Genomic DNA, 21,959 nt, shown 5'->3' on the forward strand with positions numbered 1-21,959 from the left:
TATGACAACTTTAATCTTTAAGACGATAACGGTATGATTGTTGTGATATAAATCTAGGCAGTAAAACTGTCATAAATTATGTACCATAACTTTACATTAATATAATTAATTTGAAATAATTTGAAAAAAGAAAATAAACAATGAATAGACACTTGTTACTTAAGCTACTTATACTGACTTCATAGACGCCACCCAACTGCGCATGTCTGCAATAATCGATTAGCAAACATTCTAGACGGGTCGCTGAGCTGGTGGCTGGGTCCTCCAGATAAAATTGTTTGAATTATTCAATTCAACTGTATTTATTGATATTGTGTCTTCATTAAATATCTGAGCAGGAAAACTTCAACGGTAAGTTATAAAAAAGTATATGGGTTTAGTGTTTCGTGTATTTAAAATATCCTTTGTTTTTCTCTTCTTTCATAAAACCAGTAGATTGGCAATTAAATTGATCAATAGTACTGTTTGCATGAATGAAAAATAAAATACTGACATTTTATTTATTCTATCGATTTTTTAGCCATCTTCAAAGATGACGTCGAAATTTAACAAGAACGCGATCCTATTGGGGTCTGCGTACTCCTCCTGCCTCGTTTGCGATACTTACATCTCAAGCGAAGTAGATGCTGCGAAACATATCTTGAAGGAGGAGCATAAAGCAAATCTAGACGCAAGCCGTTTTGTGGATGAGTTTGTCGATGACTACATCAGGAAGGTTGGCAATTGTGACTTATTCATAGCTGTCCTATATACCTTACAATAAAATAATTATATTAAAATGTCCTTCAGTGACTGCGAAACGAACAAAGTTGTTAATTTTTTATTTCGTGCTTGCATACACAGGTGAAAAAAGGATTCTACTGTGAGCTCTGTAATCAATGTATTGCAACGATGGACATAGGAAGAGTTCATGTATCGGAAAATGAGCATATCCGTAGGAAGGATACTTCTTGCTTCGAATGCTTGGGAAACGGCTTGATTATTTACAAAGACGTGGCCATCACAAAAGAAGCATGGAATGGGATTGTTGAGAACAAGTGCATACTCTGTGACATTCAATGCGATGATATGGAGGATCACATTTCTAACGCAGATCATCTTGCTAAGATGTTGCAAGTCGAGGTGGAGTTTAGGATCTATAATGGACTCTACAGAATGGTCAGTACGGCTTTTAAGGCAGATTTTTTTTTTTTTTCCCCTACCTAATCTGAGAGCCTTGAGAGGCTATTTCAGCGTAACCCTAACTTTAGTAGGTGAGCTCACGGGGCTCAAACCTGATGAAGTTGCTAACACGAACCCTAGCAAGAGCCGTGCTTCGCAGAATCTACCACCGGATCGGAAACGCGACCCACTGATAAGATCCGGCGAGAAACTCAGTGGGCTGTGTCTGAGAGTTAATTTACTCGTCGAGCCCTTCGTCGCAAGCGACGGGTTCGACGAGAACGGTGACCGGTGCTTGAAGTACCTAGAAGCACCGTTAGTGGATCGGGAGGATCCGAGATGACGTGTTTTAGGCGACGTCGACTGCTTTCCATTCTGTCCGCAGGATCGGGAATGTAGCTACCGGCGGCCACGATGAGAGGGTTCTCATGTCGTGCCGCTTTATCGAAGTGGCGCATCGACGCCGACTGTAGATACTTACTGATGGACTCTAAGTCCAGGTCGTCATGGAGGTCGACGTTCCTGACGAACCACGGGGCTCCGACGGCTATCCTGCAAAAACGGGATTGAATAATTTGGAATGATTTTAAGTGAGTGCGGGCCGCGTGAGCGAACACTACACTTGCATAGGTCATGACGGGGCGTATGCAAGTTTTGTAGAGTGTCACCTTATTTTTAAGGGACATTTTACTTCGCCTACATATCATCGGGTAGAGGTTATTAGTAACTAGTAAATAGTAGTAGATTGGTATTTGGTAAATTATTTGATTTTGAATAAATCTTCATATTTTCAGATGGACAACTCATTCCAATGCTTGACATGCAACGAGGTTTTTAGGTTGGTGAAAACCTCAATTCAAGCATGTGTAACAACACATTTTTTACGCTCCAAACATAAGCAGATACAAGAAAAACTGGCAAAGGCTGCAAAAGATGCCACTGATATTGTACAACTTAAAGAGTTTGGTCAATATTTCAATAAAAATAAGTCGGAGCTTTCAAAGGATCTGATTATTAAGAAGGAGACTATGGAGCAATTCATTAATAATTTTTATTCTATCGAAGTGCCATTTTTGGGAGGCACTGACATCGTTATCAATACAAAAATTGTTGTCAACGTTTTCAGCTTTTATTTCATAACAAAGGATACTCTGAAATGTATGGCTTGCAATGTCAAATTGACGATTGATCAAATCGACAGCCATAACGTAACTTTGAAACACGAAACTGCGATGAAGGAAACTCCAGTTATTACGTTAAAGTCTGCCGAAGACGAGTTTATCAGAGAGGTATTAATGTTTTTTCGGAAAAATCTCTATCACCGGTTTTTCAAACATTCAAATCAAGACATGCATACCTAACATATCCTGCCGCTAATAAACTTTGAATATAATTTTGTTTTCTACTTACACCGAACATTACATCTTAAACAAAATTTTATCATTCAAGGTACGCCCTGATGTTTACCACTGCGGTTTCTGCAATAGCATCGAACACGGCTTGGATAATATGTTGGAGCACTTTGGTACCTTCGGCCACAGGGAAAGCAGGACTTCTGCCTCGTGGCGTCTTCACATGTATCTTGTGACCAAGAACAAGAACTAAAGACACGATAAAATTTCTTACAACATACAATATTTTACTATTTAGAATCTAACATTCAACATGCGTTATTCGATTAGGTTATTAAGAAGCAACGGAAAGTCCAAAGAAGCTGTGCAAGATCGTTCTACAGAACGTTTTGGTGAAAAATGGAAGAGAACAGGACCCATAGTCAGTAGGCTTATTGGAGTATATAGTCTCACATATACATATAGTCTTCAGTCCATACAGGTTATGTGTTGGGTGCGTTTCGTAAATATACGATTCGGTTTGGACGGATGCTGAAGCAGGTACCATTTTTTTTAAATTCCAGCCTTATCTTAACGTTTGTTCACAAATGAGGTGACTTTGTCAAACCAAATAAATATTATTGATAATAAGGAATTCAAAGCGCGTACAGATTAATGTCACCGTCCTTCATTTTTCTCTTTCATTTTGAGATTCCGGTTTGAAGGGTAGAACAATTTTTTCAACAAAACTCAGACTTTCGACTTCATGTCTCTAGGCGGGCAGTGGTGTTCACATTAAGATGCGGTGAGCTGTGAGCTCATCTGTCCATTTATGAGAACAAAAAAAAGAGTAGGTAGGTACCTACTTCGAAGTAATTTCAAATAACTTCGGAGGATGGAAATACAATAATATACTAAGGATGGAATTAAAGGGTTTTTACAAAGGTTATTTTTAAAAAGAAAGTCTGAAAGAGTATTGGCGTCAAAATTATAATAATTTTTATTATTACATTTTTATTATAAAAGGATTACGAATGTCTATCTGTACACAAATAATTGATGCCTATTTTTTGTTGTATTTTGATTGGGCTTCACAGAAAAGTTATCCAATTTTGATATTCCTTAGAAATTGTGGCTTGTAATAAATAGAACCTTGTAATAGTAACAGGAAAGCGTGTATATTCAACGACAAGAAGATACATAATTATGTTGTACCTACCTGTACTACAAATATTGATCTTTCATCTGGATATTTCTAATATTTTGGTTGCGTATCTCACAAATACTACTGAACTGGCTGCGATTAAACATTTGTGCTGATTGGACAAAAAAAAATGATATCTGTTGTACCTTATATGTGTATACAGATATGTGATGATGGGAACCGAATATGGAAAAGGCAACATTTCTTCATTACACAGATGCATGGATCTGTGGTCCATGTAATCGATAATGCCATAATAAAAAACACAATGGATGAAAATCAGTCTTACTTTGGGTCACGGTTGGCAGAGACTTCAACATCACAGGTCAAAACAAAATACGAATGGGTGATTTTAATAACAGTTTGATAAAGATTACACTCAAAATATTCTCTTGGATTATCTTTCTATTTCCATGATGCCATGTTTTACATTATATATTGTCTGGCTCAAACTTTCTTAACACAAAATAGGTTTAGTATAGTAAGTGTGTAATATTGATGTATTGAATATATTTCGATACTTAGTAGATTATATTATTATTGCTTTATGTGTTTTTGTCAATGTATTTCTTAGAAAAACATTTGGGTTATTATTAAAAATACTACAACATTACTATAAGATCTAAAGTAGTATGACGTTTTCAATATGGCCTGTTGTACTTAATAAAAAAATTAAATGTTGTGATGGCCTAAACGTTTAGTTTTTAAATTATGTAGGTACTCGTAGATATTAAGCCAAAACCACTGTTTTGTGGTATATTTAAAATCTCCAAAAAGTAGAATATAACCAAATTTAATCTCAATGTAATCACTTTTAGACATGCCCTTTTTTCTATTTTATGATAGGATAAGCTATGTAACAGCTACTTATTTATGGAGCTATTTAGAATTGTGTAATAGAATAAATGAATGTGAAAAATAAAATTAATAAATATATTAGGATATTTTAATTTTATCTTAGAACCTTAACATTTTCAATGTCATCATTAACATATAAATTTAAAATGTATTTGTACACTTACCGACCTCTTTGGCCAAATTAGAATAAGCATTCTTAATAATGTATCTCCTAGTAATGGAGTACCTCTACCTACTCTCCGTGTAATGGAGGCCAACACGCTAGGTTTTGCATGATGGTTTTAATCGTGCATGCATAACCGAAAGGCAAGCCTAGCGTGTATGTGATTAAACTGTACAGTTATCGGTGCATGTACATGCAACCGAGCAAATATCAAAATTGATATTTTATGTGGCTCGGTTATGTTTGCGCGCGAGCATAACTGAGCGTATGTGGTGTCCAGCGAGCTTACCTGCCACAATTCTCAGTTTTTAATTGTCTGCGACATTAAATTTACCTTCCATTCGTATATAATTGTTCTATTCTGTTGGTGTAAATCACAATTCATTTATCAAATTTATGTGGGAGAACTGCTTTCTTTTTAAGAACCAGCGTTTAGACTTTTCAGTGCGATCGTTTTTACTTTCTCTGTTCTGCAAAACAAGCTAAGCCAAGTTCAGCTATCACATCAACGTCGTACATTGTAGTTTGGTATTGGCGTCCTACAACGTCGTCATGTAGGTAGCTCAACTGAGAGTTAATGGCAAAACTGTGCATGCAAAACCTAGTGTGTATGGCCTCCATAAGATGGTTTTTTGAATTTGATGAAGATTTCATAGACATATTTCGTGATTGCGACGTCATTTTGCGACGTTATTTTTCATTGTAACATTGCAATAGTAAAGGACTGGAACGCGAGGAGTGAAGCTGTGTGATTTGTTTTATTTTTGTCTATTTAGTGTTTCTTCAGGTTTAAATGTGTAATAACGGTGGTTTATTAACTGTTTAATCTCTGTGAAAGTGCACAAGTGTGGGAAAATGAAACAAAGCCGCTGGACGTAAATTCTCGTGATCCTCCAAAAAGTCCACTGAAAAAATCTCAGTAAATGACCACCATCTTACTGAAATTATATTTCATCCCATATCATCTCATCTCATTAGCGTAGCGCCCTCTGTGAATTGATATTTTAATTTCACGTATAATCCTAAATTAAAATTCACTACAAGAGCTTTCTTCATACACACGTTAGTATTAAAAAATCTCACAGATGGCGCTGTATTAAATAGTATGTATATTTCTGTCTCATTCTTTGCTGGCTTCATCCTACACATTTTTGTATTTGTGTCTCTTACCTGTCGTTTTTTCCGTTGCATCCGGTTTGAAATCACAACGATTCTAAAGAAGTTTTCACTTCTAAAATAAATGTCTTACGCATTTACAATATAACAGTGCTACCGTCCTGTATAATCACTATTATAAATACTATTCTCAATAAGTTTGTGTATTGTATATGAATATTATCTATGGATATTATTTTATTTAGGAATCTTTGGATGACCCACTTCATTATATTTTACTTTTTATAATAGTTTTGTTTTATTAAAAGTAAAAACATTAAAAAATAGATAAATAAATTTTATCTACATTCTGAACTCTGTTTTCAGTTAAATAAAACAAGAGCCCCGGATTAAGATATTTTAACTTTGGACAAAATTACTTTAATGTCCAAAAAACATTATTCTACAAAACGGAATACTGAACTATATTGATACTTTGAAATACACTTATATGCAATGTACAATACCTATGTAAAAATTTCCAAAATAGCTTAAAAGTCTCGTCATCCCGCGGAAAAAAAAATGTTTTTGTCAAAACAGGATACCTCTGCCTCTGGCTGAGTAGTTAAGAAAGAAATGCTACGCATGCGTTGATATTTAAAAGTAATAAATAATGATAATCTGGCCTTTGTTACCTAACAAAAGACTTAAAAAGACTGTAGAATTATTGGCATAGAAAAAAGTATACCGATTAGAGAGCCGAACGATTGAGAAGAAACTAAAGGAATCCATCATCTAATTTGGTTATTTGTTCACGCTAAGGAAGCGTGTCTAAATCCACTCATGAAAACTATGTTATGGTTTTCCTGGACTAGAAGTGTACGGGGCTCTATAGCGTAACATCAGTCAAACAAAGCTTAACTACAATTCAGTTCAGATTACGCTGATCTAATGGTAAAAATTGCATTTAAAATTTTGTTTTTATTTTCTTATAAATTTCAGTACAAAACGAACAAATACGCTGCCACTGTTTTAATGGTCCTACAGAAGAAGTTATGTAATAACAACACAAACTGGAGAATATCGAATTTATCTCATAAAACTAGAGAATATTGAATTTATCTGATAAGTGCCTTTGATTAATTATAACATTTCTATTACAGAGCGGAACAAATTGTAATTATTCATAAAGCTCTTGAAAGGCTCACAAATGCCAATGATTTAAACACATTGATGGTTCAATTCAACTTGCTTTCTCATGTAGGTATACAATGGTGAGTAATCTGTAATTCATAATTTTTTTAAAATATTTTTTTTTAATTCAATTTCTTTTCGTGTCAAATTCAAATCATTGTGATGCATATATGTATATACATATCAATATATATAGAATGAAAAACAGACATTAAACTAGTTTCAAACAGACAATGATGCTTGATTTGAATGCAAAAATGTGAATCCTAGTTAAAGCCTCTTTCTGAATCATTAACCATATTAACTAGCTTTGTGTTTAGTATCCTGTAAAGCACAGCAAAGCAAAGCAGAGCTAAGCAATGTAGAAATCATGATTTCATTCTTCTAAAGCGAATATTTACTTCTTCCCTCTCGCTCTAGTGTGTCGCACTCGTGTCCAGTGCGAAGTATTTGTAAAATATTTGTGCTCGAGTGAGAAAGCTTGCGGCTCTATTTGCTCTAACTATATAACAACTATGGCGAACTCTCTATTTTATGATAAATTTTGTAGCATCAGCTTAAAATAAAATTACTTAACACTAAACCTACTAGTACCTCTAAAATTGACCCTTTTCAAACTTTTATAAATTACACATAAAATCAAATGTAAATGTTATTATATGATATCATTAGCTATACTATAGTAAAATTCTTAGAATATGCTTATAATATTTTCTTCACTCATTATTTCTAATTATATTTCCTCTTTTCCAAGAAAAAACAAATACTATCTGCATTGTATAATAAAAATGATAACCTTTGACAAAGCATGGTAAAAATATACAGGAACTGTGGGTAGATTTAGTGTTAAATCACAAATTAATTACTATTTTTGGCAATACAGAGATTTCCTCTATAATCAATAACTTTTTTTAATGAAAGTTGTTCTATACACACATAATCTTTTGTTATGTCATAAATTTAATGGAAGCTTATCCCATATTACTTCTAACAACTTTAATATACATCGCATGTTAATATTATCTAAATCTTGGCCCAATTCAGCTAGCCTTGACAAGTTGCCAATCACCTGTTACTGAGTTACTGTAGGGAATGGAGGTGTGAGGCTAGCCTGTAGTCCTCTCCTGTATACTTAAGTAGTAAATAAGCAGCTTTCCCATCTGCTTCAAATCACACACTGGCCTCAAACTAGGATTCACTGCACTATGGGAACCAACTGATATATGTTTTTATATGTGTATTAAACACCACCCAGACAATGAGCAAACAATATCATTTATCACAAATGCTTGCCAATAATTATTGTGGGAATCGAACGCACACCCTATCCGTTACTCAGGATTGTCAAATTTTACAACAGGTAGGCTCATTTACTCACCTATTCCTAAATAACTACTCAAATTCAAATTCAAATTCAAATTCAATTCAAATTCAAAATCATTTATTTCAACTTGGATGTCATCAAAAACACACTTGTTGAATGTCAAAATGTAAAAGAAAATGTTAACTCTACCACCGGTTCCAAAAAAAGCCACAGTCCTGAGAAGAACCGGCGAAACAAACTCAGCGGGCTTTTTTTTTTTTTTTGTATTTTCTCAACTATTTTCTTTTTTTTTAAACAAGAAAACATATTTACAGTATACAAAAAAACAAGTCAAAAAAATACAATTCAAATAAATAATAATAATAATGAAAAATGAAAAGGCCAGGAGCGAACGCCTCATTCCCACGTAGTGCCATCTAGTAAAAAATCCTTAACTTTATAATATGCCTTGTTGCACAAACGTTCCTTGACAGTTTTCTTAAATCTATGAACAGGTAGTAGTTGAACGTTTTGTGGGATCTTGTTGAAAAGCTGTACACCCAGCCCCCTGAAAGAGTTGCTTATTTTCTTAATTCGAGCCGCCGGCAACGCAAGCCTATGTTTGTTCCTAGTGTTCACATTATGCAAATCGCAGACTCTGGGGAATTCTACAATGTTTTTACGCACGTACAATAAATTTTCAAAAATGTATTGGGACGCTAAAGTTAGAATTTTGATTTCCTTAAACTTGTCCCTCAAGGATTCCCTCGGGTGCATATTATAAATAGCACGAATAGCCCTCTTCTGCAGGATGAAAATCGTTTCGACATCGGCAGCATTGCCCCATAGCAAAATGCCATAGGACATAACACTATGAAAATAACTGAAATAAACTAGACGTGCCGTATCTTCATCAGTATACGTTCGTATTTTTTTTACCGCAAACGCTGCAGAACTAAGTCTATTCGCTAACTTGCATATGTGAACTTGCTTAAAAATTAAAGAAATAGTTAGAAGTATGATATAGTTCTGTTAGATGTTATTTTATTTGTTATCCCCCTTTTTGTTGATAGTCCACATATATTGAAACAAATTAATTTAAAATAAAATAAATTAATTTTACTGGTGGTAGGACCTCTTGTGAGTCCGCATGGGTAGGTACCACCACCCTGCCTATTTCTGCCGTGAAACAGTAATGCATTTTGGTTTGAAGGGTGGGGCAGCTATTGTAACTATAATTGAGACCTTAGAACTTATATCTCAAGGTGGGTGGCGCATTTCCATCGTAGATGTCTATGGTTGGGTTTAGTAACCACTTAAAACCAGGTGGGATGTGAGCTCGTCCAACCATCTAAGCAATAAAAAAAAAATATATATGCCCTATTTCCTACATCTGTCTAATATGTTTTGCAGATAACACCCAATCATTCTATTCAAATTTTATTTTTTTATTTCACTCATATCAGTACTCAGTTCTATCTAACCATTCAACTAGAGCTATTATTGATAGTCTTATACTTTTGCATTGGGTAATTTTATAATCTTTACTATAATAATTTCAAAGTGGTACTTTTACTTGCACCTGAAATGGCTTGAAGTCGATAGGACAGACAGATAGACAGCCACCACCACAATGTAATTATCTTTTCATATCTGTTACACATAAAAACATTATTTAAGTAACTTTCAAACTTATGATGGCAATGACCATTATGTAGAAAATGTATGAGCGTAAATTTTGTTCGTTTTTTTTACATGTAAACTAAGAATGTTAATTGTCACAGTAATTTCTGTATTTCTGTTACTAATTAAACTTTATTATTTTACATAAAGAAGGTAATACCTATTCTGTTATAAATTTATTTCTAATTGTTATACTTTAGCTTTTCTGCCCTTTCTCATTTTAAACTTTTAATTGTTTGCACTATTAATGGAAGTCTATAACCAAATCCTATAAGATTAATGTAATTTAATGTAAAAACGACCTTTGCACCACTTGCAATACATAGGTTGATGATATTATATATCCCTCAATGGCAAAATTACAGCTCAATCAAATAAAATACTACACTATACTATACTATCATACTATACTACATTCATACACATATACATTTTATACATGAAGATTATTATTTTTATGTACATATACCCCCTCGACCGGGTATCCGTAAATGGATATACATATTTCTATATAGTAGCGTATATAGCGTTTGTAGTTCTACATAGTTACGAAATTATACATTCGTGTTAATCGCTTACTATCGGCTTATAAGTGTTATAAGCATCTGGCGAGTCAATGACCTGCAGACTGATCCATTGCACTCATAGATTTTATTGCATGTTCATAATATTATGTTGCTATAATGAGTTGGTTTTTCTGAAATAATGCATGCCTTTATTATGTAGAATTTTCACCATGCCAGTAAAATTTTCAGAAACGAATCATAAGTTTTCTGTGGCGATTTAAATTTATCAATAGCACAGAGTTGTGTTTCCTATCGTATTTTTTTGTTTTGTGTGTTCCTACACATTTTGTGGCTTCTAATTTTGAAAACCGGATTGTTACTGGTGTTAGGGCGTCTTTTAACCACGCAGGTGTAGGTATCACCATTATACCGTGAAGCAGTAATGCGTTTCAGCTTACAGCCGTTGTACTGTAAAACTGAAACATAAAACTCATGTCTCAAAGTAGATGACTGCATTTGTCTTCACTAACCACTGAAAATGAAATGGGCCGGAAACTCGTTCACTAAGCCATAAGCTCATCCATTGATATTAAATTCGTCTAAACTCTTAACGACAGCTCAAATTTTCATTTTAAATAGTAATTTATGACGTTAATACCTTTTTTTAATAAAGGTTTATTTATTCTGAATTTAATAATGTATACTAAAAATAGTAAAATTAAATGTTTTTTTTAATGCGTTCATAAATAGAAATACGTTAATGGCGAACGTTATAATTGACCGGGCGACCGCAACAATAATTGTGTGGAAATCTACACACCGATAATGGCTTAGCTTTAAATGTCATGTTTTTTTTAACCCATTTAATTAAAAAAAATTGCGAATTTCGATATTGGAAAATTTCCTAAGCAGGCAGCTTGGACCAATACAATCCGGCGAATTCGATTATTTATAGGATTATTTGTGAGGTCACCCAAGTTCTTTCTTTACAGTGCCTGCCCTGGGAATTCAGCGAGAGCTCGACCATATCGGGTCATTTAAGTCCTGCAGGCTCGTCGGACTTTGTCAGCTAACAGGATATTGAAAAGCATATTTCAAGGAAGAACTAAGAATAGCTTGGGTTCTATGGATTTCCAGTTAAATATTGACTCGTGAACTCAATTTATATATGAAAGTAATATTTTGAAACCGAACAACCGTAACCAAATAATTGTTTGATAGTTATAAGTAATAAATAAATATATAAAAAGTACAACTTCCAAAGGAGGCGTGTAATGGCATCATCGAAGATAGATCCATAATCTGTGGCTTTCTGTTTGACGATGCTGAATCACATTTCTACCAATAGATCATCATTTATTAGTGGCGTAAACCAATGTTAATTTTAGAATGCATAACCTATTGCACAAGATTGTAAGTGCGAAACAAAATTTTAAGTAACTTATCTTAAATAGATTATGTGTAATTATGTAGAATAGTACCGTGGCGTTAGTAATGGTTCGTTTTTGTGTACAATCCATTGATTCATGGCGGTTCCTTTTCATCCAATCTTAGTGCTGTTCGAAGCTAGCATGAACCAAAGCAAAAGTCACCATGAGCTTGAACCCGTAGTAGCAGCCTTCTGATCCTGATCTTCTCAGTAGGACGCGATTCCGATTAAGGTGGTGGATGAACTCGCGCTGCAGCTGTTGTTGAGCAGTTAGGCCTCCTCCGGTGGCACTAGAACTGTTGTTATTAGAAATTCGCCTTCAGGCTGAGCCCTCGAGGTCCCCGTTCATCCTGACTAAGCACTAAGGTCTCTGGACGAATGGTGATCCTTCAACCCAAAAATAATAATTACTGACAAGTGGTTTGTGGTTAACAAATCTAGTATTGAAATATATTCTATGTGATCATAAAACCTATACTCGTAATCATGTAATACTTCAAAAAATGTATTTAGTTCACCATAATAATATTCCTCCATTTCTATCAAAAAAATTTAACCTTTAACATTGTAGATGACTTTTCAATTTGAAGTAAAACTTCTATAGGCGCTTTGAAAGTAAAATTTACTGTATAAGTAAAAGTAAAAGTAGAGTACTTATGTAAAAGTTGAAGAGTAAAATAGAGTAAGTAAAAGTTACTGCTTACGGGCGGCGGCCACTAGATGGTTGGTTATTAGTTTCTCATTGCTCCTGTAGATGGCGTAATATATTTTTTTTTTTTTTTTTTTTTTTTTTTTTTCTACCTAAGCTGAGAGCCTTGAGAGGCTATGTCAGCGTAACCCTAACTTTTGTAGGTGAGCTCACGGGGCTCAAACCTGATGACGTTGCTAACACGAACCCTAGCAAGAGTCGTGCTTCGCAGAATCTACCACCGGATCGGAAACGCGACCCACTGAGAAGATCCGGCGAGAAACTCAGTGGGCTGTAATATATTAACTATCTTATATTTTATTTAGCTTAGCGACATCTATTGTGTTTCATATAAACTACTACATTGCAAGGCCAACGGTGTGAACAGTTTAGTTTCTAAAATATTTACAGAGAAAGGTATTTTAAATAAAAGTAATGTTTGAAATTATCACTAAAAATATTATTAAGTATATCGTTCGGAATTTTATATGTGCTATGAAAATACCGTGCAAAATTTATTGTAAAATTTATGTAACACAATTTTTTGTAAGTAACATCATCACGTTGGATTTGAATTTTGAATAGTGATTATTTTATGCACAATCAAGCAAATAAGATGACTATGATTAGGTACGATATTCTTTATTTTAAAGCAGATTTATAAAGAATGAGAATACATATTACTAATAATCTGAATTTTAAATGATAAACCTTCGTTTATTAGCACTTAGTCCTGAGTAAAAATAAAATTTTTGAACTGAATTTGTTAGAGATTTAGCTGCATTTGTTATAATATGAAAACACTAAAGCGTGTCCAACTAACTAAACAAGATACCGCCATTGTTAATCCATTTTACGACATTATGGCGTTTAGCTGCCTTTGATTTTATAAGCCTCATTTTGTGTATAACCAAGTAAATAAGATTCTTTCTGCATAGTCCGTTATGCCCGAATCGTCGACTAATCGATCGGAAGAGGATCACTGTCATTTGAATTTTTATATTGAATATTGAAGTGAAACTTTAGGCGCGCTGAGAGCAAAATTTAACTCGTCACATATTCGTTACGGCTTGAGAAAAAATATATAACTTAGGAAGAGCGAGAGTTAGAAAATAGATCATCTCGCGAACCACTCAACCGTGGAGAGCGGGAAAGAACAAAGCGAACTATAGTAGAGTTATTTTGTCGCTGCAGTTTGGGTAATAAAAAGTCGGAGCGGTGAAGCGAATATTTCGCTCTCTCTTCCACTCACGAGCCTTATGGACGAGCATAGTGATGCGCATTATTGTTGTCAATAAGCGTTAACGATAGTGTATTTAGATTTGTCATTTTGTGGGTTAGTGATAAAAATGAAAGAAAAAAGTTGATAAAGCAACGTATAAGTACAAAAGTTTAGAGTCACAGTGGGTTTCATTAATAACGATCTCGGTTATAACGACTTTTTAGTTATAGCGAAGTCACACTTACGTCCCTTGAATTTAAAGCATACTTTCCCAGAAAATTCATTCGGTTATACTGACTTTGGATATAGCGTCAATTTCGGGTATAGTGACTTGTTTTTATGAACCATTTATGACAGATTCCCAGAAACCCCTTACGGATATTGGTATTGAGTCGGCAAAGGCATAAAGACTTTCATAAAACTATTAAGCTTTCTCATCATTTGTTTACATTCACAGGTGGTCAAGCAAATGCTTTATTTGTATGTACATACAAACAAACAAAGAATTTGTTTGACCATCTGTGTAGGAACATACAAACAAAGCATTTTCTTGACCAACTGTGTAGGAACATACAAACAAAGCATTTGATTGAGCATCTGTGCTAAGTAGTCCTCTACTGAGCACGGGAAACTTATGTGAATATTGACGATCAAGCTATCATTACTGATAACTTGACTGATAGTGAAATTATTGAGTCTGTGCTTCAAACACAAGAAAAGGAGGATGAAGAAGAGGAAGAAGATTGCAATCTAAATGAAATTGCAACAAAATTATATGTTATATTATATGTTATAACAAAGCTCAAAAAGTACTGTTTATTTGGTGAAGGTCAAAATAATTTAGATGTAGTAGGCGACCTCCGGATATAGCGACGACATTAAAGTGCCCCCTCCGCCGTCATTATAACCTAAATTCACTGTATATTAAAAATAAATATAAATAATTATGTCTAAGTTTAAAATTAACAGCAAAAAGATAATAATGATATAAAAATAAATTATTAGTATACTAATAAATCAGAATCATCAGAGTCATCGTCATCCACATGAATTACGAATTCTTCTGCCAGATGAGATTTCTTCAAGTCTACCTCTTGGAGTTTTTCTGCATGCTTCACACAATCTTCCCAGTTCTTTTGCGAAACGTTCGAAATTGCTTTACTTCGACGTCTGCAATTTTAAAAGTTCTATTTTTGCTGGCAACTTCATTTTTTGCTTGAGCCCATACCAACTCAATTGGGTTATATTGGCAATGGTAAGGTGGTAAGCGAATCACTTCGTGTCCTGACTCCAAAGCTGATACAGTTCGTATATTTTTTCTGGTCGGTTCCGGTACACCTGTAAATATAATGTTTGTATATTCCACTAAATACTTAAAAGAAAACAAATGTATTGCAAACTTTAAATAATAAAATCTGAAATACCTTTTGTAATAGTTCCGGCTTGAGCTCACTCTCACTAAACTCAATCCCGTGTTCGCGGTGCTACTCCTGAATTTCACTCTTTTTGTTAGCTGATGTTGGTGCCCGATTTATTTGCTGGGAGTGGTAGGGTGCGTTGTCCATTATGATGACTGATGGTTCTTCAAGACTGCACCAGCTTTGTAAACCAGTGTGTGAAGCCTTTGGCATTCATTTCTGAATGGTAGCCCTCGTTCGGAGACTTCACAGCGCGGAAGACCCATCTGGCTTCGGGTATAAAACCATACTTTGCGCAGCCTGCATGACGAACTGAAACAATATAATAAAGTGAATATCATATTTTGTCTTAAATTATCATTAAGTCGGATTTCTTACATAAAAGATGAAAGAATATTTACCAATTAGCCTGCCCCCCTTTTCCGTTTTTGTATTTAAGCCACCTTGTCCATCCTTGTCTATCCAAATTCGTTTGCGGCTGTGATTTTGGTTCACCCAAGTCTCATCTAAATAAATTCTTGGTCGAGTGTCTTCACTATCTCTCAGGGTCTTGAGTTTTCTCAGGAATTGTAGCCGCGCACAAACGATGTCAGTCCTTTCCATCAATTGTTTACGACCATATGAAGCTTGTATGTACTTGTACCCAAGTTCTATGAGTATTTTACGCATAGAAGAAATAGAACACTGGAATCCGTCAGTTCTTTCTGTTGCTCTACTCAAAATTTTAGCCGTGGAAGGATATTCACCGTCGCAATAAAACGATGACATATTTGTTTAATTACACCTTTGTCAAAGTCGTCTAACGCAGTTACTGTACAAGGCCGATTGACGCTTTCTCGTGGAGAGCTAACTTCTCCCTTTACACACTCATTTTTATTTTGTCGACCGTTCTAACACTCACACCACATATCGCCGCAGCAAGTTCACGAGAACGGCAGAAATTAACACTTTGTAATTTTTTAGGATCTATTTTCATTTCAGTAAAAAAAATTCAAACATTGTTGATAACAACACGTGCTTGTGCTGGTATATTGATACCAACAGGCAAAATATTATTTTGAATAAATTGTGCCGTTTTGGTACAAAACAAAGGAGTAGCCATTGTGTCACTAAAGAAATTCAGAGAACGAATGCACAAAAACAAATTTCTCTTCGACATATATGCTATGACTGCCTTCGATGACTCATTTGTTTCTATCGATAATGGCGTTGCGCCCGCGCAACATGCTCACCGCCCTAGCCCGGCTGTGTTTTATGACCCAAACTGCAGCGACAAAATAACTCTACTATAGGTCGTTTGTTTTATACACAGCATTCCCGGTTACTATGAAAAATGAATAAATCCACAGTACTACACACTGTAAAAGAAGTTTCACTTCTTTCACGTGCACCAAGTTGCACGCCCACCATTTCTTTATTTTACTATTTTTTATAAATTACATTATGTAAGTAGCAAATTAATTATAATCCTTTTGTGTCAAAGTAAGTGACGGCGTTGTGTGCGGCCTTTTCGTTGTGGCTGCAATACAACGCGGAGCCGTCTTATACACAACCATCAAAAGCCAATTGATATTAAATTCGCACACTTATCATTGACGGGCAAGAAGTTTCGTCCATTATTACTTACAAGTAAAATGGGATATTTAAGTAGCCCGTTACAAATCACAGCATGTAGCGGAGATTTGTTATTGAAAATATGTTCTGTTGAGAGTATTTTTATACAATGACATTTATAAACTTAACCCAAAAATTCTGTCAACAACCAGGAAGAATTCCAGAGTTCAATGATAACAAAATAAAAGTAAAAAGCTAGACAATTGCGAGTATAATTCGTGACAGGAAAGTTTCGGGTTTGCTAAGGCCGTCTTAGATCTTAAGTAAAGCTACGTACGTCTTCATTCTAATATTAATCATGTACTGAACGTATGAGTGCCTTACAGTATAACTAGAAATTTTGTGAAACAAAGGACCATTGATGAGAAGTATAGAAGCTGTGTATGTAATCTTGTAGGATTTTAAATACTAAACGATTTATTTATAGCTGTTGCGTTATGATAATTAAGCGTGGACTTTATTTTGATGAAATATTTATTTTACCGTTATATGGCAAATTTAAAGACTTCATATAAGACAAATATAAATTTGATGCATTTCTCTTGGCGGCTGGATTTGAAAAAGAGTTGGTGTCATGGCAGACGTCGCTTACTGACACTGACGTTCAGAAATTAAACAATAACCCATCGTTAAAAAAATATTGAATAAAAACATATACCCCCTAGCAAAACTAACTAGAAAAATAAAACAATTCACTGCACATAATTCTCCACGTTCTCACCAAAAAGTCTTTTTTCTTGACAAAATCAAATTTACTTAAGGGTAAGCCGCTTAGTTTACCTGGCTATCAAATCATCACGACGGCTATTACTACTTTTTAGCCCACTTTGCTGAGATTGATACACACACGATATACATTCAGGCAAATATACAACACAAGAAAAAACTTCAATAGTTTAAATATTATAGCAAGATATACGGACACATATTTTGCCTATCCAGTACGCCGAACAAAACCAAAAACAAACCACCGATGAATGTAATAGGAAAAACCAAATAAAAATTACTAAAAACTAAGAAAGAAAATGTACGTGGATTTTTTGATAATGGAGATTTTTTTAAATTGATAAACAAAATTAAATTGGTCACTAGCGATTTGGGTATTATCTTTGTGCATTTTCGATAGGTAACGATCGATGCAGACGTAAGAATATGAATTACAAAAATATTTTTTTATATGTCAAAGATACAAAATACCCTGTTTTCACACTTTTCTTTACTTGTACGGTAAAACCTTAGAATGATGGCGTTAATTGAGAAATTTGAGATTTTATGATTTTCTTTTGCCATTACTATTTTCTTATACTTCATACATCTAATGGTTCTTGAAAAATAGTCATATCTGTCTGACAGACAAAGAGACTAACAACAAAGCTGTCCTATTATTGCAAATTAAGGGTACTAAAATTAATAAAAATGAAACAAGTGTTTTATGCATTACACAACATAACAAAATAAAATTATTGCAAAAAGTCTGAAAAATAAAATTTCGGAGCCTTAGCTAACCTTATTATTAAAATGCTTTGAATTTGTTGTGGGTACAAATATTTGTCAGAAGTTTGCAGAAGTGTTTTAATTCACATGATCCAATGGCAGTCTAATTTTAATGAAAGGAATCTGAAATAATTTGACCATGAAATTATGTTTATTTTTTTATTTTTTTATTGCTTAGATGGATGGACGAGCTCACAGCCCACCTGGTGTTAAGTGGTTACTGGAGCCCATATACATCTACAACGTAAATGCGCCACCCACCTCGAGATATAAGTTCTAAGATCTCAGTATAGTTACAACGGCTACCCCACCCTTCGAACCGAAACGCATTACTGCTTCACGGCGGAAATAGGCGGGGTGGTGGTACCTACCCGTGCGGACTCCCAAGAGGTCCTACCACCAGTGATTACGCAAATTATAATTTAGCGGGTTTGATTTTTATTACACGATGTTATTCCTTCACCGTGGAAGTCAATCGTGAACATTTGTTGAGTACGTATTTCATTAGAAAAATTGGTACCCGCCTGCGGGATTCGAACACGTTGCATCGCTACATACGAATGCACCGGACGTCTTATCCTTTAGGCCACAACGACTTCAAAATACACTGAAGTAGGAAACCTATGGAAATGAAACGTCAACAAAAAATTCGTGCCACTGTGACGTCATCTGACCACAAAACATGGCGGTTTTAGTGCTATACAAGAGATTTCAAATCAGGTTTTATCGATAAACGTTCTTGGCTCATTTTATTTTAAATATTGTTGAGTATTATTTATTTGTAGAATTTATACTTTAATGGGAAGTAAGTAGGTACCTAGTCAGGTCATAAATTCTGTCACATGTTTAATGTAAAATAATTGAAACAAGTTTATTCATTATGTAACCATTCATATACCAAAATGAACTTAACAAAACATAGATTCTTATGACACTAAAGTTTATTCAAAATGACCTCCGTGATTTTGAATACAGGCCTTCAATCTGCGCGGCCAGTCGTCTATCGCAGCACGAACGAGGTCCATGTCAATATCTGCGGCTGCCTTAATCATGGATGTCTTGAGTGACTCCAAATTGGGATGAGGCTTTGAGCACGCCTTTTCCTCCAAGTGTTGCCATGTCTTGTAATCTAACGGATTCAAATCTGGACTGGAGGAGGGCCAGTCTTCGTGCCGGATGAAGTCGATTTCACGCGCCGCCAGCCAGTCTTGTGTGCTCTTCGCTCAATGAGCTGGCGCCGAATCTTGTTGGAATACCCAGTGCCTGTTATTGAGCATGGTATGAGAATCAGGTTCCACAAGGTTCGTCAGGACTGTATTTTGATACACAACTGTATTCGTTTTTACACCTTTCTCACAAAAATGTACCTCTGTTAAGCCCCAATAAGAAACTCCCAACCATACCATGAGCGAGGATGGAAAATGACCTCTTTGGACACGCGGAATACGGTTGCTCGCTTTTTCACTACTGTGTGCGTACACCTTATCATTTTGTTTGTTGTAGCTCTCTTCTACGGTAAAAATTTTTTCATCTGAAAAAATAATTTCCCGATATTTTTTTCCCGCGTACCGCTTCAACAAAGCGCGGCATCTCTTCAGTCTCAGGTCCATTAGACGAGCATTCAAACGATGTCCTGTTTTTCTTAACCCCATCTGAAGGGCCAACAGTTTCTGCTTACGTTTGGGATTTCTTTGAATTCGCGCCTTCACAGCTTTTATCACTGCTGGAGTCCTAACAGACCGAGGGCGACCACTTCTTGACCTGTCATCTACACTAGAGTCTTCATTGTATCGTTTGATGGTACGATAAACGAATCTTTTGGTTATATTCAAATTATTCAATATGTTAAAAATTTGAATTGGCGCGTAACCGCAACGATGCAACGCAATTACTGCAACACTGTCTTCTTTAAGCGTCTACTCCATATTTAAAAATGAGTAAAATCCTAAAAGTATACATTTTTATTTTCATGAACAATTCGAAATTCGAATTCAATAAACTTTTTTGTGGCCAGCATTCTAAAAGAAAAGTTTTTACTGTGTGACAATACTTATGACCTGACTAGTTATATTGTTATGTGCAAATATGATATGATTTAGATGTGTGAAATCTAAGACAAGTTCGTCCTTCGAATTTGCCAATATGATTATTTTTAAAAGTTGCTACACTGATTTTATAAAGTTGTCGTTTGTCGTAAAACATAAAGATATGGCGTAGTACAGTGCCATCTACCCATCTCTAGCATGCTAAATGTTATCGTATTTTGAGTACGTGTTTTTGAATATGAACTGAAATGAAGTTGATTAATATTATGAAACATGGCATTAAATGAAATGAGATGAGATGATATGGGATGAAATGTAATCTCAATAAAATGGTGGTCATTTACTGAGACTTTCTCAGTGGACTTTTTGGAGGATCCCGAGAAGCTACGTCCAGCGGCTTGGTTCCATTTTCCCACATTTGTGCACTGCACAGATATTAAATAGTTAATAAACCACCGTTATTATTATACACATTATTATTATAAACCACCGTTATACATTTAAACCCAAAGAAACACTAAATAGCCTCTGGGTCTGCGGAGGGACTTCGGTTCCCTCTGTATTCTGTACCGTATGTTCCACGGGGAGTGCTCTGAGGAATTGTTCGAGATGATACCGGCATCTCGTTTTTACCATCGCACCGCCCGCCACCGGAGTAGAGTTCATCCATACTACCTGGAGCCACTGCGGTCATCCACAGTGCGTTTCCAGAGGTCTTTTTTGCCACGTACCATCCGGCTATGGAATGAGCTCCCCTCCACGGTGTTTCCCGAGCGCTATGACATGTCCTTCTTCAAACGAGGCTTGTGGAGAGTATTAAGCGGTAGGCAGCGGCTTGGCTCTGCCCCTGGCATTGCTGAAGTCCATGGGCGACGGTAACCACTCACCATCAGGTGGGCCGTATGCTCGTCTGCCTACAAGAGCAATAAAAAAAAAATCAAAATAGACCAAATAAAACAAATCACACAATTTCACTCCTCGCGCTCCCGCCAAAAAGATCCATTAACGGTGCTTTTAGCCACCACAAGCACCGGTCACCGTCCTCGTCGAACCCGTCGCTTGCGACGAAGGGCTCGACAAGCGAATTAGCCCTTAGACACAGCCCACTGAGTTTCTCGCCGGATCTTCTCAGTGGGTCACGTTTCCGATCCGATGGTAGATCCTGCGAAGCACTGCTCTTGCTAGGGTCAGTGTTAGCATCACTTCGGTTTGAGCCCCGTGAACTCACCTAATAGTTAAGGTTACGCTGAAATAGCCTCTCAAGGTTATCAACATAGGTAGGAAAAAAAAGCATAAATGGGCAGGTAAGCGTTGTGTACCTGATTGTGAATGAGACCGCCTATTTAAAAAGAAGTTACTAAACTTCTGATGAAATAAAATAAAATCTTTTACGGTACTACCTATTTAACAAATCAGATTTATTTACAGCCAAAATAGTCGCAGACCATTGATGCTTACCCGTGATGAGTCGGTACGACCTGTCGCTTATAAACTTTGCTTTTAATATTTTTTTTATGATTGAAGGATTACTGGTGGCCCGGAGGCCTATCC

At 35.5% G+C, this 21,959-nt stretch overlaps 2 protein-coding genes and 1 long non-coding RNA gene across 3 annotated transcripts; 2 read left to right on the forward strand and 1 right to left on the reverse strand.

The window, feature by feature from the left end:
* Window positions 1-190: 190 nt before the first annotated feature.
* LOC114252525 (uncharacterized) lies at window positions 191-4,632 on the forward strand. Its single transcript, XM_028187015.2, has 5 exons — window positions 191-351; window positions 521-715; window positions 844-1,158; window positions 1,956-2,450; window positions 2,611-4,632. The coding sequence occupies exons 2-5, from the start codon at window positions 533-535 to the stop codon at window positions 2,764-2,766; spliced, it is 1,149 nt and encodes a 382-aa protein (XP_028042816.2). The 5' UTR covers window positions 191-351; window positions 521-532; the 3' UTR covers window positions 2,767-4,632.
* Window positions 4,633-5,970: 1,338 nt separating this feature from the next.
* LOC114252639 (uncharacterized) lies at window positions 5,971-12,510 on the forward strand. The gene is made up of 3 exons (XR_003625157.2): window positions 5,971-6,766; window positions 6,976-7,086; window positions 11,491-12,510. It is a non-coding gene; the product is annotated as an uncharacterized LOC114252639 (long non-coding RNA).
* A 2,772-nt stretch (window positions 12,511-15,282) lies between these two features.
* Window positions 15,283-16,370, reverse strand: LOC114252638 (uncharacterized). Its single transcript, XM_089730718.1, has 2 exons — window positions 15,657-16,370; window positions 15,283-15,567 (listed from the first exon to the last, which is right to left on the reverse strand). The coding sequence occupies exons 1-2, from the start codon at window positions 16,021-16,023 to the stop codon at window positions 15,422-15,424; spliced, it is 513 nt and encodes a 170-aa protein (XP_089586844.1). The 5' UTR covers window positions 16,024-16,370; the 3' UTR covers window positions 15,283-15,421.
* Between the last annotated feature and the right edge of the window lie 5,589 nt (window positions 16,371-21,959).

Source organism: Bombyx mandarina, chromosome 01 (genome assembly GCF_030267445.1).
Source record: "Bombyx mandarina strain Sakado chromosome 01, ASM3026744v2".
In the NCBI taxonomy this organism is placed as follows: Eukaryota; Metazoa; Arthropoda; class Insecta; order Lepidoptera; family Bombycidae; genus Bombyx; species Bombyx mandarina.

Excerpts from the sequence above, each read along its gene's own strand:
- LOC114252638 (XM_089730718.1), bottom strand. The coding sequence starts at position 16,023 with ATGTCATCGTTTTATTGCGACGGTGAATATCCTTCCACGGCTAAAATT. Across the intron at positions 15,568-15,656 it reads AAAGGGGGGCAGGCTAATTG|TTCGTCATGCAGGCTGCGCA; the intron begins GTAAATATTCTT and ends ATATTGTTTCAG.
- LOC114252525 (XM_028187015.2), top strand. The coding sequence starts at position 533 with ATGACGTCGAAATTTAACAAGAACGCGATCCTATTGGGGTCTGCGTAC. Across the intron at positions 716-843 it reads TCGATGACTACATCAGGAAG|GTGAAAAAAGGATTCTACTG; the intron begins GTTGGCAATTGT and ends TTGCATACACAG. Across the intron at positions 1,159-1,955 it reads ATAATGGACTCTACAGAATG|ATGGACAACTCATTCCAATG; the intron begins GTCAGTACGGCT and ends TCATATTTTCAG.